This window comes from Triticum dicoccoides, chromosome 3B (genome assembly GCF_002162155.2).
Source record: "Triticum dicoccoides isolate Atlit2015 ecotype Zavitan chromosome 3B, WEW_v2.0, whole genome shotgun sequence".
Lineage (NCBI taxonomy): Eukaryota > Viridiplantae > Streptophyta > Magnoliopsida > Poales > Poaceae > Triticum > Triticum dicoccoides.
The window spans coordinates 270,691,763-270,704,338 of record NC_041385.1 but is presented as its reverse complement, the minus strand read 5'-3'; the positions used below and the strand labels follow the sequence as shown (position 1 = coordinate 270,704,338).

General features: G+C 39.5%; 1 protein-coding gene across 1 annotated transcript; it reads right to left on the bottom strand.

Annotated features, from left to right (window-relative positions):
- Positions 1–1,851: 1,851 nt before the first annotated feature.
- On the bottom strand, positions 1,852–9,924 carry LOC119275880 (COP9 signalosome complex subunit 2). Its single transcript, XM_037556810.1, has 12 exons — positions 9,784–9,924; positions 9,547–9,639; positions 5,804–5,882; positions 4,568–4,808; positions 4,405–4,479; positions 4,177–4,311; positions 3,397–3,584; positions 3,235–3,303; positions 3,066–3,156; positions 2,829–2,963; positions 2,349–2,461; positions 1,852–2,273 (listed from the first exon to the last, which is right to left on the bottom strand). Exons 1-12 carry the CDS (start codon positions 9,791–9,793, stop codon positions 2,183–2,185), a joined length of 1,320 nt encoding a protein of 439 aa, XP_037412707.1. The 5' UTR covers positions 9,794–9,924; the 3' UTR covers positions 1,852–2,182.
- Positions 9,925–12,576: the final 2,652 nt, after the last annotated feature.

Below are 12,576 nucleotides of genomic sequence, written 5' to 3'. Positions count from 1 at the left end.
AGGCACAAAGGATCTTGGCTTATTCTTTTAATTTCAGAGAAATTTGGACATTGATATGATTGGGTATGTTGATGCTGGCTACTTATCTGACCCCGACAATGCCAGATCACAAGCCGGTTTTGTGTTCCTACATGGTGGGACAGCCATATCATGGAAGTCTTCCAAACAGACTCTAGTGGCTACATCCACCAATCATTCTGAAATAATCTCTTTATTTGAGGCAACACGTGAATGTGTATGGCTTCGCAGAATGATAAACCACATACAAAAATCATGTGGTAAAGGTTCTATCGAATCTCCAACCATTATCTACGAAGATAATGCAGCTTGTGTTGCTCAAATACAAACAGGTTTCATAAAGAGCAATATCACTAAGCATATTTCTCCTAAATTATTTTTCCCCATCAATTACAAAACAAAGGGAAGATAAACATTTTGCAAGTCAAACCATGCGATAATCTAGCTGATCTATTCACAAAGTCACTCTCAGCTTCAACATTTGAAAATATGTTCATGGGATTGATATGCGACGACTTCAAGATTTGCAAAGATTAGGGGAGAGTCTCTCTAAACCATAACCTGTTCAAACATTATATTGCATTCTTTTTCCCTTTATGAGTTTACTCTCATGGTTCTCATCAAGGTTTTTAATGAGGTAATATCAACATAAGAATATATGCCATACATCCTATTTTTCCCCACCGGGGTTTTTAATGAGTGTATACAAGACATATTAATTGTCCTCTAAACTTACCAATGAGTTTTATCCTCAAGATTTTCTTATATAAGTTATCAAAGAGACGATAACATATGTTGTAACATTTTTTCCTTATTTTCCTACTGGGTTTAATTGGAGTTTTAACAACATATCAAGTTCTATTCTCCTCATCTTTTTCCCACAGGGTTTTTGAAGAAATTATTCAAGATCATATACGCTTGTGATTAAGAGCAATATTCTCAAAGCTATACAAAGATGCAAGACATAGAAGAAGCAGCTTTGTAAAAGGAGGAGTGTTAAGAATAAAGCGACGTCATTAGCGTAAGAGTCGTATGTGTCCAAAGCGTCGTACGGGCGTCTTCTCGCGCCACAGGCGCTTATTGTAAACGGACGCCTCTCCGGAGGCGCCCCAAATCCTTGTATAATTAGGGCTTCGCCCAGAATCAATAAATACAAGTTTCTCACAAATTCTTACAAAATCAACTAATAATGGAAATCTTTTTTCTCATGTAGTGGTGGGTCTTTGATGAGGTGGCATGTGAGCATGTTGAGATAAATAGGATAGTGGGAATTATGTACTCCCTCCGATCCTTTTTACTCCGCATATTAGATTTGTCTGAAATCAAACTTTGCTAAGTTTGACCAATTTTATATTAGAAAATATTAACACCTATTATACCTAATAAATATAATATGAAAATTCATACCAAGATGGATCTAATGTTATTGGTGTTGTTATGTGAATGTTAATAAATTTTTTTATAAACTTGATCAAACTTGCTGCTACTAGATGTTGTTGTGACCCGTTTACAGCGCCGAGCGCGGCCCGTTGCGGTGTGCCGGGGACAACCCGTCCTCGCGACACCGACGCTACCAAAGGCCAAGTCGCGTATGGGTTTACCAATTTTCTTCCGATTCATCCGCACTGAAGGCCAGCTCGCAGATGGGTTTACCAAGGCATTGACGGTTCGGACAAAGTGAATTCATGCAACATCTGAACCTTAATTCATCATGAGAGACGTGTGCACGTATAAGCTAGAGATAACACCTAATAGTATATACGAAGATGCCAAACGCCAGGCAATAATATGCGAAGGGTGATGCAAGCTGAGACATTTGTGGCGCAGCATCCATGGTCAAATTCAATTTAAATGAACTAACTAAATACTTGACCATGCTAGTTTTGTGCATTTCTCTATTCACATCGATACCGAGTTTTCGACCACAGTGAAATCTTGGCAGGATGAAATAGGAACTAGCAGGGCCGTTTCAGCTCAGGACAAAATCCCAGCATCCCGCTGGCCAAATCACGGAAAAGATAAAAGAGGATATAATCGACCAACTGGAGTGCTACGTTCATTAGTGACAAGTTACTTTACTCACGGACAAGATAGTCCTTCACATTTAAGCCCCCATATACCAAAACAACTCAACCAGCAGGAACTAATGGAAACCTGCCATCTCTCACCCAACTCTGTTGGACACCGTCTGGTAAATAGATTTGAGCTGAGTATTCCACTTATCAATGGCTTGATATTTCCGCATTCCCTTTGACCTGAATAAAATTTGCAAATCTCAGAACTTGCTTACGAAGAATATGTCAAGAAAGGAAGGAGGTGAGAGTACGCACCTGTCACCGCATTCTAGCAGCTTGTTCACCTGATCTATGTGGCCCTGGACACGGTTGTCCAGAATCAATGACACCAAGAGCTGCTCAACATCCTTTTCTGGGACATTTAGCTCCTATAAACACACACAGTTGATGTTAAGATTAACTAAATGCCACACATATGGCATGATTTACAAAACTGTACTTCCATGCTGCAAAAGAACTGCATTACTTTGCTAGATTTAAGTGCGCGCATATGTTATGTTTTGAATTGAACTGGGGTGGTTTATACTTAACAAAGAGAACTAAAGAAATGATCAACCTTCATGGTGTATGTCCTGTAACCCCTTTAAAGCAGAACAAGCACATAAAGTATCATTCATGTTAATTTTGTTATCACGATAAATTGCTTGTGTTCATCTGATGGAGAACAAGCACATATTGTGCATATGAAAAGTGAAATCTGGCTAGCAAAGTGTGGATATGCTGTAAAATATCCACCTGTGAAATGAATGGAATCCTTATTCTTGTGTATGGCTTAATGAGCTTGAGCAGCACTTGAGTTCTGATGTTCTTCAACAAGTCCTCAATGTAATTACGGATAAAAGGATCATCCATTATTGTTCTTCTATTGCTCTGGCAAAAAAACACGAAAATTACAATGGAATCAGTGAACCAAAAAATATTAGTTTAGGATTGTGGCAGACAAGGAAATGGCATCTGTTCAAGAGCACTGACCTTTAGGATCTTCTCAAATTCCATGATGTCATTCTTCTGGTATGCTGCAATCAAATTTGTCATTGCGAGGATTTCAGGATCATTTTTGTACCTGCAGAAATGTAAGGAGTTACAGAGAGTAATGAAAATCAACCTACAAGACTTAAGAGAATGTCATCAGAAGTCTTACGGCTTGGCCTCTTGTCCATCAAAGGGATTCACTTCAGACTCCATCAACATATTGGCAAGAACAAGATATCTAGTTCGCAGCAAAAGGAAAATTATGATAGGAATCACAAAGAGTTATACAAAGTTATGAGTTATGACAGAGAAAATGTGCTTATGATAGTACTTGAGACACTGGATTCTCCGTGGATTGCCAGCTTCATCGTAGTTTTTGAATGCTTCAAAGAAATCAGTCGCTGCGTCCGCCCACTGCCTCTCAGCCATGTGCATCTTCCCACCACATTCACGAATTATACCCATAATTCTTGGATGAGGTATTGCTGATTTAATAGAAAGAGCCCTCTGGTACAATTCCTGCAACAGCACACAGTTCAATTCAGGTGGTGCGTTTCATTCTAACAGACACGATACTACAAAAAGAAGCATAATTCTCAATAAGATTAATGCTCTTAAGCTAATGTTGCAAAGAATACAAATGATGCATATCACAATTGCAGGTTTCAGGTTACAAAGCTGAAAAAAGAACCCATTTTCTCCCATGACCGATGATGTACACAAGATATTACAGTCCTGAAAGCTAAGCATATTTCCCTTAAGCGAGAAAAAAAATTATAACTCTATCCAATCCCAGATGACAATGAATGACAAATACCCCCAAAAGAATCAGCTAATAATTCAGAATCCTTCGATGAAACAAGCCATTAACATCTGAACTTTGTATGCAATCACATACTCCCTCCGTCCCATAATATAAGAGCGTTTTTTACACTAGTGTAGTGTCAAAAACACTCTTATATTATGGGACGGAGGGAGTAGCATTTAGCTGTGCCCACATAATGCTTTACAAGAAGATGGCACGGCGAAAAGTAACACAATTGCACACAACAGAAGAGTGAAAGTTTTCTAAAGAAACAATAATGAAGGTACACAAGAACAGATAACTAACCTTCAACTTTTTGTTGTTTTTTGTTTCAGTGTACATTTGAATCTCAATAGCATAGACTTCTAGAAGTTGTGTGCCTTTCTTCTGGTCATCAGAACCATCTTCCTTTTGGCAAGATTTATGCAGCTCCTTCAGTATCTGTCAGTAAATGGATATATGTGAATTAAATGCATAAAGACTAAGGAATGAAGGAAGCAAGTAATCGGTAATGACAAGAACATATCTAAGCACCTTGCTCATGCGACCATACTCCCCCATGTCAAACCAAATTTTGCAAAGCTTCAGATTTGTCTTAAACCATAATCTCTGCACAATAAACAATGATAATACATGAAGACCAATCGTTTGGTAGATCATAATATTTTTCTAGTTTTAATAATAGAACAAACCTAACCTCATTTTTTGCCTCTTCAAGAGCTTTAAGTGTTGTCTGGTAGAACTCTTGCAGAAGATTGAAGTGCTGACTAGCAGATCCAGAAACAAAATCCATTATGTTGTTTATACATTTCTCACTGTAGTTACGTGTCACAGCAGATTTTATGTATGTCAACATCTCTCTGTAAGCATCCATCATTTCTTTGTACTTCCCCAGCTTATAATAAAGCTTCACAGTTTGTTTAAGAGCCTTGAATCCCCTATGAACATATATATAATTAAAAGATAAAAATTAGACAACTCAACATAAATGTTTATTTATGCAACAGTTAAATTCACTGAGGAAACAGTGTGGGTGAAGAGTGATAATTCAACTAGACCGATTAAATATTGCCTTTGTTGCTTCACTGGAAGCATGGGTCAAGGCACTCGATTTTACAAAGTAATGTCCAATTAATAGAAGGACAATACCAGTCCTGACCAAGAACTGCCTGTAACAGGCGCTGAACATGTCAACAATAGCTTTCAAGGAATTGACCAATAACCTAACAAGTAGGCATGCAAAGTGTTTAGTATATTAAGATGGTAGAGTTCCACTGACTCCTATGTGAAAATTTTAGCTGGTTTTCGAGCATTGTATTTGCTGCCTCTTTTCATTTTCTTCAATCTGTCGTTAATCTAACTGCTACTAGCCTCAGCTAGACTACAGTGACCTGAAACTGGACTCCCACCAAATAAATTATGAATAGGCGCACCGAGGTCCTCAGGGCAAACTAATAATCTAATACATCGCATAGTTTAAGGTTGTTTCGCATATCTTCTGTTGCTTAACAGCAGCTACTGCCTAGTGAAAATAACTGATTAACGAAATAAAAACATTCATCCTTAAGAGTGTAAAAGCTTCCAAAATCCAAAAAAGAAGTAATTCTTCAGTAAAGAGTTCCACTTGCGGCACAAGCTATTTCATATCAGGCTAAGTCCCAATGACTCCATTTTATGACCTAAATTTATCCACAACCAACGCTTGGTCCTAACTGATAGGCCCAGAATACATGTGACAGCTTGTGGGCAAAGCATATAATTTACACACCCAACATCTTAGTGCCTCAAGCTCCAACCTTTAAGGATAACAGATAGTAGCACATATATCAGATAGGACACTTCATAGACTTGAGCATTCACATTGTGCTGGAGCAAATATAGGGAAATTGCAGATAAAACAGAATAGTGCATCGGAATAGGTAAAAATACTTACCATTCCGCCTTTTCAGGCTCCATGCGAACTACAGCATCAAAACCAGCAAGTGCACCCTCCGGGTCTGTCTCAACCATACCTGCAGAAGGATACTCATTCAACATCATACTGTGCAGCAACATATGCATAACACCATCAACCACTAGAATGTGTTAATGAAATTGTAAATTTGCTTAAATTTCATAGATAAATAAAATAAATAACTGTATATTGCCTAAAGTGCACAAAATAGGACAACCATAATCCTAGTATTTAAGTTCTACCATATTAAAAGACCAGTCCAAAAGAAAAAAAACATGGTTTCCATTTAGAGTAAAGCCACTATTTTATTTTGATCCATCTGCTAAAACAGACGACCACATGTTAAGTCCCTTACATGTAGAAAACAATAAAATCATCCTAACCCAAACAATCTTTCATATATAAAATTATCCCTTACATGTAGAGCGATGGGGAGAGTGAACAAGACAGAGAGAGGTTGGGTGGGTTCTGTGTGTGGCAGGTGTGTGGGGTCCACCCTGACGACTGAGGTGACAATAATCTCTATCTCCTCTCTTTGCACAGATCTCGATAGCAAGTAGTGGATGGTGGAGATAGCATTAGCCTAGGTAGTGGTCAATATCAGATATATTATCTATCTGTGTGTGTGTGTGTGTTAAGGTAAACAAATAAACTAATAGAGTAGATGCGAAATATGAAAATAGTATAAACAACTGAACACAGTGATGTGGCATCTTCCATTAAAATAAGTGTAGTAAATGAAAATGAAATACCAATACATTTGATAAAGAAACATACTTTCATGTAAAATCAAATGTGCAGACTCAATGCATATGCATTTCTTTTTTCATTTTAGAAGAACATACAAGTTTCTTTGGAAGCATCTTCGTTAGAGTAACAAATATGTTACAAAATTGAAAATAGAATGTTTCTTAAAAGGAGCCGAAAAAAGTAGAGCATTAAGCTTTTAGCAGGATCCCAGGCCTTTGCAAAAGTGGTAGGACAGCCAAGACACTGGTTGGAAGAGAGGCATCAGATTGATCACAATCAATTCTGCTTCCCAGTGTCAATGATGGCTAAAAAGATCCAAATATAGTCCTGGATATAAGAGAGGAAAGAAATAAAGGTAGCAGGATATCGAGGAGGTGGCTAGGGCATCACAGTGGCTAGCAAATATCTTCCCATTCTATACGACCAAGTTTCCCAAACATTTGTCTAACGCAAGCAAGTACTAATACATACCAGCCTCTTCCTAGTTCCTATATAATTTAAGTAGAAACACAGGAAAAAACATTTGACGAGTCTATAAGCTTAAACTTGGAACTAATTCCAACCTGAGTCCAGCACATTGCACCGTGAGGGTATTTAGTCACAAATCACAAAATAAGAATCTTATATCAGTTTTGCTAAAGCACATCTAGATGTCCTATAAGTATTGCACATCTAAGTCCTATGTCATTGATCTTATGTTGAGAATCATGTAGATATTTTCTTTTTCTTTTCTCTCTCTCTCTCTCTATACTTAATTTACTCACTTAGATGTGCAATAACGAGAGCACATCTAGATGTGCCCTAGACACACCCATCTTATATATATAAACAACTGGCGAAATTTAAGCAGCCTACATGAGCCTTGGCGCAGTGGTAAAGCTGCTGCCTTGTGACCATGAGGTCATGGGTTCAAGTCCTGGAAACAGCCTCTTACAGAAATGTAGGGAAAGGCTGCGTACTATAGACCCAAAGTGGTCGGACCCTTCCCTGGACCCTGCGCAAGCGGGAGCTACATGCACCAGGTTGCCCTTTTGAAGGGGAGCCTTGGCGCAGTGGTAAAGCTGCTGCCTTGTGACCATGAGGTCATGGGTTCAAGTCCTGGAAACAGCCTCTTACAGAAATGTAGGGAAAGGCTGCGTACTATAGACCCAAAGTGGTCGGACCCTTCCCTGGACCCTGCGCAAGCGGGAGCTACATGCACCAGGTTGCCCTTAATTCAGTTAGAAGGCTAGAAAACACTACAGAATTCTCAAATCAAAGAAGGGAAAATCCTAAGAAATCCTACCTAAGGCGTTGTTTGGATAGGTGGTATATACAAAACCAGATCTCCACAAACCAGGGAAACGGTATAAAAACTAAAATCCTGTTTGGCAACTCCAACTAATCAGCGAATATAGAAAACTTAGCTTTCCAAAAACTCAGATTTCAGGTATATTCCATAAACACGATTTATATAAACTGGATTCCAACGGAGAGCAGAGCAAGCGCTTGCCAGCGGCTGCGCACGGAGTAGTGCAGAGCAGAGGGGACACGACAAGGGCGGTTAGCCCGACGACCTCGGGGAGCAGAGCAATCGCTCGCCGGCGGCTGCTTGTGGAGTCGTGCAGGCCGGAGGGGACGCGAGAAGCAGCAGGCGGCAGAGTCAGTTCAGGGGGATGACGAACTCGGGGACCATCGAAAGCCCTCAACGGCAACTGCGTTCAGAACTAGTGGAGGTCAAAGGGGAAGTGACCCAAGAAAGGATCAGTGCAGGGGAGGGCAACGACCTCGGGGGCCAACGGAAGCCCTTGCCGTCAGCCGCGCGCGGAGTCAGTCGAGGTCGGTCACATGCGTTGTCGTGGTGGCCGGAAGGAAGGACAGCAGCAGTCTGGACGGTGGATTCGTACGTGACGATGTCGAGCGTGGAAGTCTCGTCAATGGGAAAGTAAGGAAGGTCACGGGCGAGGTAGGATAAGGCTAATGTTTGCTATCCAAACACAAAACTCTATGGACCTAGTTTATTAATTTTCTAACCCAAACAAAGTTTTCTGTAAACACGTTTTTCACAAAAAGGATAGCAAAAACGGTTTTCCTAGAAATCAGCTAAAAACTCATTTTCTATATCCCATCACTAATCCTCAGTATCCAAACAACCACTAAGAGGGCAGGAAAGGGAAGATGTTAGGCTTCATCTGGTATTGTGGTGGTCATTGATAAATGATAACTATAAAAATGAAGATTTTTTCCATAAATACTATTTCGATTCTCTCTTACAATTTGAGCAAACAGTTAGTTCAACTAATATGGAAAAACAAAGAGATGGAGAACAGATAGTGCATATACTATTGCAGAACTGAAGAATGAAGTGTATGGCAGTCAGAATGAAACTCTTGATTAAAGCAATGAGAAGGGTAGCAGAGTCTTCATATCCTTGCTTCAAAATATATACAAAGCCACATTGTCCGTACTTCTACGGCAGCTTGGCCTATATAAATTAAATGGTAACAGACTACCCACAATTAACTTGAGTGTCCATTAGTTGCTTGTATTTTCCTTTTAGTTGAGACAGAAGTGTTCGCCGGAACAAACTTTAGCTGTTAACTGCGAAAGGGCACGGTAGGACTAAGACAAACCACACAAGGATGGGCTACTTAACCCAACAAGCACCACACGGGCGTCAATTCGACAAACAGATTTATTCCCAAAGCAAAATTAGATTCTAGCTATTCATTCGATGTCCTTACTAAAACGCACTTCACACTTAACGGGACACACCTCGCAGCTAAACTGGCAACTGCACTGCACAGTACAAACAAAGGCGATTACCATACATCAAAATTCAAAACGGAACCCCACTACCAGTACAAAACGACGATGCAGGAGGAAGTTGGACTAATAATACTCCAATCGAGATTTCTTCCAGTAACGGGACCGCAACTCGAAACAGTGATAGGGATCACCAAGGGATGTAAAATTGGCACGAGGAACCAAACCTTTGGAGTTGTAGTACTGGTTCTCGATGTCGACGTCTTGCTCCTCCGGCTCGTCGTCCGAATACTCGAAACCGTAGTCTTCCATGTCCGCATCTAACCATCGGCACCAAGCGCACCAAGAAACAGGAAACGATCACGGAAAGAAACCCTCGTGAGAGAGAGAAACAGCGACAATCCAGACCGTGGGGAATCGAGAAGATGAAAACGGAGGGCACTAAATGAGGGGGTAGGGTTTACCTGAGCCCATGACGGCGGTGAAGAGGCGACTCGAGCGGCAATGGAGCGTCGGGGGCGAGAGCTAGGGTTTGCGAAAGAGGAGGGGTTTGCGGAGCGGAGGCGAGGGGAGAGGAGGAAAACGGGGACGAGAGGGGAGGACAAGTTTTGCGAGCTGGCCCCTGGGAAGCTGCGGCTTTAAAGTAGCAGGATTGGTCATTTACGAAAGGAAACGCTTAGGGCTCCTTTGAATTCGAAGGAATTTTATATGTTTTCATATGATTGAAATCTTTAGGATTTTTTTCTATTTTGGTCTTTTAATTCATAATATTGGATCCCGTAGAAATTATTTCTATAAAATATTTTTTACTACATTTTATAGACAATCTAACTTCCACTTCTACCTTTTTTCACAATTCACATTTGATTGTCCGGTTGCATCAAACACTCCTTGTTGATTCTATAAAATTCAAATGGGCATGCAACTCCAATCATTTACTCCCACCGTTCCAAAATTAGTGTCTCAACTTTGTACTAGCTCTAGTATAAAGTTGTACTAAGCTTAAAACACTTATGGACGGAGGGAGTACTTTTCCTTTGTCTGCGTTTTCATGAATTAAAGAGGCCCTTATAAAGAGCATCTTTTTTAACATGCACACGCTCATACATACATACATACACTCATGAACACATGCACATCTACCCCATTAGCACCTCCGAGATACTAAGCTGACATATCATCTTGAGATTGGAAAGGTCACCATAGGTGCCTTCGTAGTTGATAGGAACGTCTCCCAAAAATGCAAGCACCAGTGTCAAGACTAGGACTTGACCTTGCACTAGTGCAGAAACGGGCTATAGCACCGGTTCGTAAGGCCCTTTAGTGTCGGTTCTGTAACCGGCACTAAAGGGGTCGGGACTAAAGGTCCCCCTTTTAGTACCAGTTCGCACGAACCGCCGCTAAAGGGCCACCACGTGGCACGTGCCAGCGCCGGGGGTGGGGAACCCTTTAGTACCAGTTGGTAACACCAACCGGTACTAAAATGTTTGGGGTTTTTGGTTTTATTATTTATTTTTCCTCTAATTTTGTGTTTTCCATTTAATTTAGAGATTGATTTCCATTTATTTTTCCTTTCATCATATTAATATAAAAACTCTTGCATCTCATATCATCACCAACAACAACACTAGCTAATTAATAATCATCATATATATATAGTCATCACCACTATTTTTATCATCATTATGTAATCACCACCAACAATAGCTTAAAGAAGAAACATTCATTAATAATTAAGTTCAGGACGAAACACGGACATGAGACGACGAGTACTAAGAGTAGGAACTAGCTAATCGCTCCTACTGCTCTCTCTCGGGTAAAATGGCATAGAACATGTGTAGCTCTTCTGATTCATCATATTGGAGCATGCAGATAAACCTGTCTCCTAATTATGGGTTGCGCTTCTGATTGCTTCTCTGCGATCATTCACAATTTTGCTCTAGTCTTTCACTATTAAGCATTCCTCGGTTCTGGAAATTCTGAATGCACTCGTGTGCAATGTAGGATGTCTTGATCGTAAGCTAACCATTGACATGCGAACGTTAGTCGAGATCCAATGAGGCACAACTATCATCAGGAGTCCCTGTTGAAGAACATCGTATAGTAACATACTTAGTAACGAAGTTTAGCTTAAAAAATAATGTATGCAAAAGATGCACTGAGGACAAATAGTAAAAATCTTACCATCTTTCTTAAATACACGTGATTGTAGTTCAATACGAACACTATTGGTCGCACGTTTTGAGTACTAAGATTTGCGAGTTTGGGAAAATAATTTCTCTTGACAGCATCAAGATCCTCAAGCCATGAAACATATTGACTTATCTCCTCGGAATTTAGTTCAGCCCCGGGACAGTGGACGGTCATGTCTACCAAGCACCGGACATGTTTGATTGAATGGAAATAAGTTGTCAATAGAAATTAGTTGTCAACTATTTTTGAAATAAACAATATCAAAGACATAAATATGGTTAAGGAACACTCACATAATGGTAGAACTGGAGGCATCTGCACATCGACCCAGATATCGGTATTACCTTCAATATCATCTTCCGGACGAATATCAAAGGTGATAACCATATCAGGCTCAAATGCATAAGCCTTGCATAGTGTTTGCCAAGTTTTGCATTTAAAATTGGTGTAGGTGTCTGCATTGTATAATTTTGCGTGGAAAGTATAACCATGCTCGGTCTTCAAGTAACTCTCTTTACCTCCATAGTTTTCATAGTACTGAAACCTATCTTATCCAATATAAAATTTTTTGCATGGCAAGGGATACGCTAGTAGAATAGTAAAAATTTAAATTATAAGTTGAAGCAAATGAAGCATATGCTTAATTACGAAAAAAGACTTGTCGTTGTGACTTACTACATTCACTTCGTAGGTCTCATCCAGCTTAATGGTGAAGCGCCTACCATCAACTAGGAAATTTCTATTGCACGTGCCACACTTGTCTTCACAGTATTCGCACATAACGAAATCATTCTCGTCATCAGACATTTCCTATGTTCATATATAGTTGAAACATTAATTGATATAAACACTTACTAGCAGTTCTATACTAGCTAGTCTTATTAATTCAACTACTAAGCACTTACTAAAAATAAACTAGTTATAAGCTTCTTACTAAAATCTCATATATAGTGATTTTTTAAATCTTTTAATTAATTATTAGATCAACTAGTTCTATAGTAAACTTTTAATAAATTATTAGATCATCAAATCTCATATATATACCTAAATTTATATATCTAGCT

What these genes read in the sequence shown, in the direction of transcription:
- LOC119275880 (XM_037556810.1), bottom strand. An exon ending in TTGAAGAGGCAAAAAATGAG is followed by an intron (nt 4,480 to 4,567) that starts GTTAGGTTTGTT and finishes TTTATTGTGCAG; the next exon opens with AGATTATGGTTTAAGACAAA. An exon ending in CTGCTAGAATGCGGTGACAG is followed by an intron (nt 2,274 to 2,348) that starts GTGCGTACTCTC and finishes AATTTTATTCAG; the next exon opens with GTCAAAGGGAATGCGGAAAT.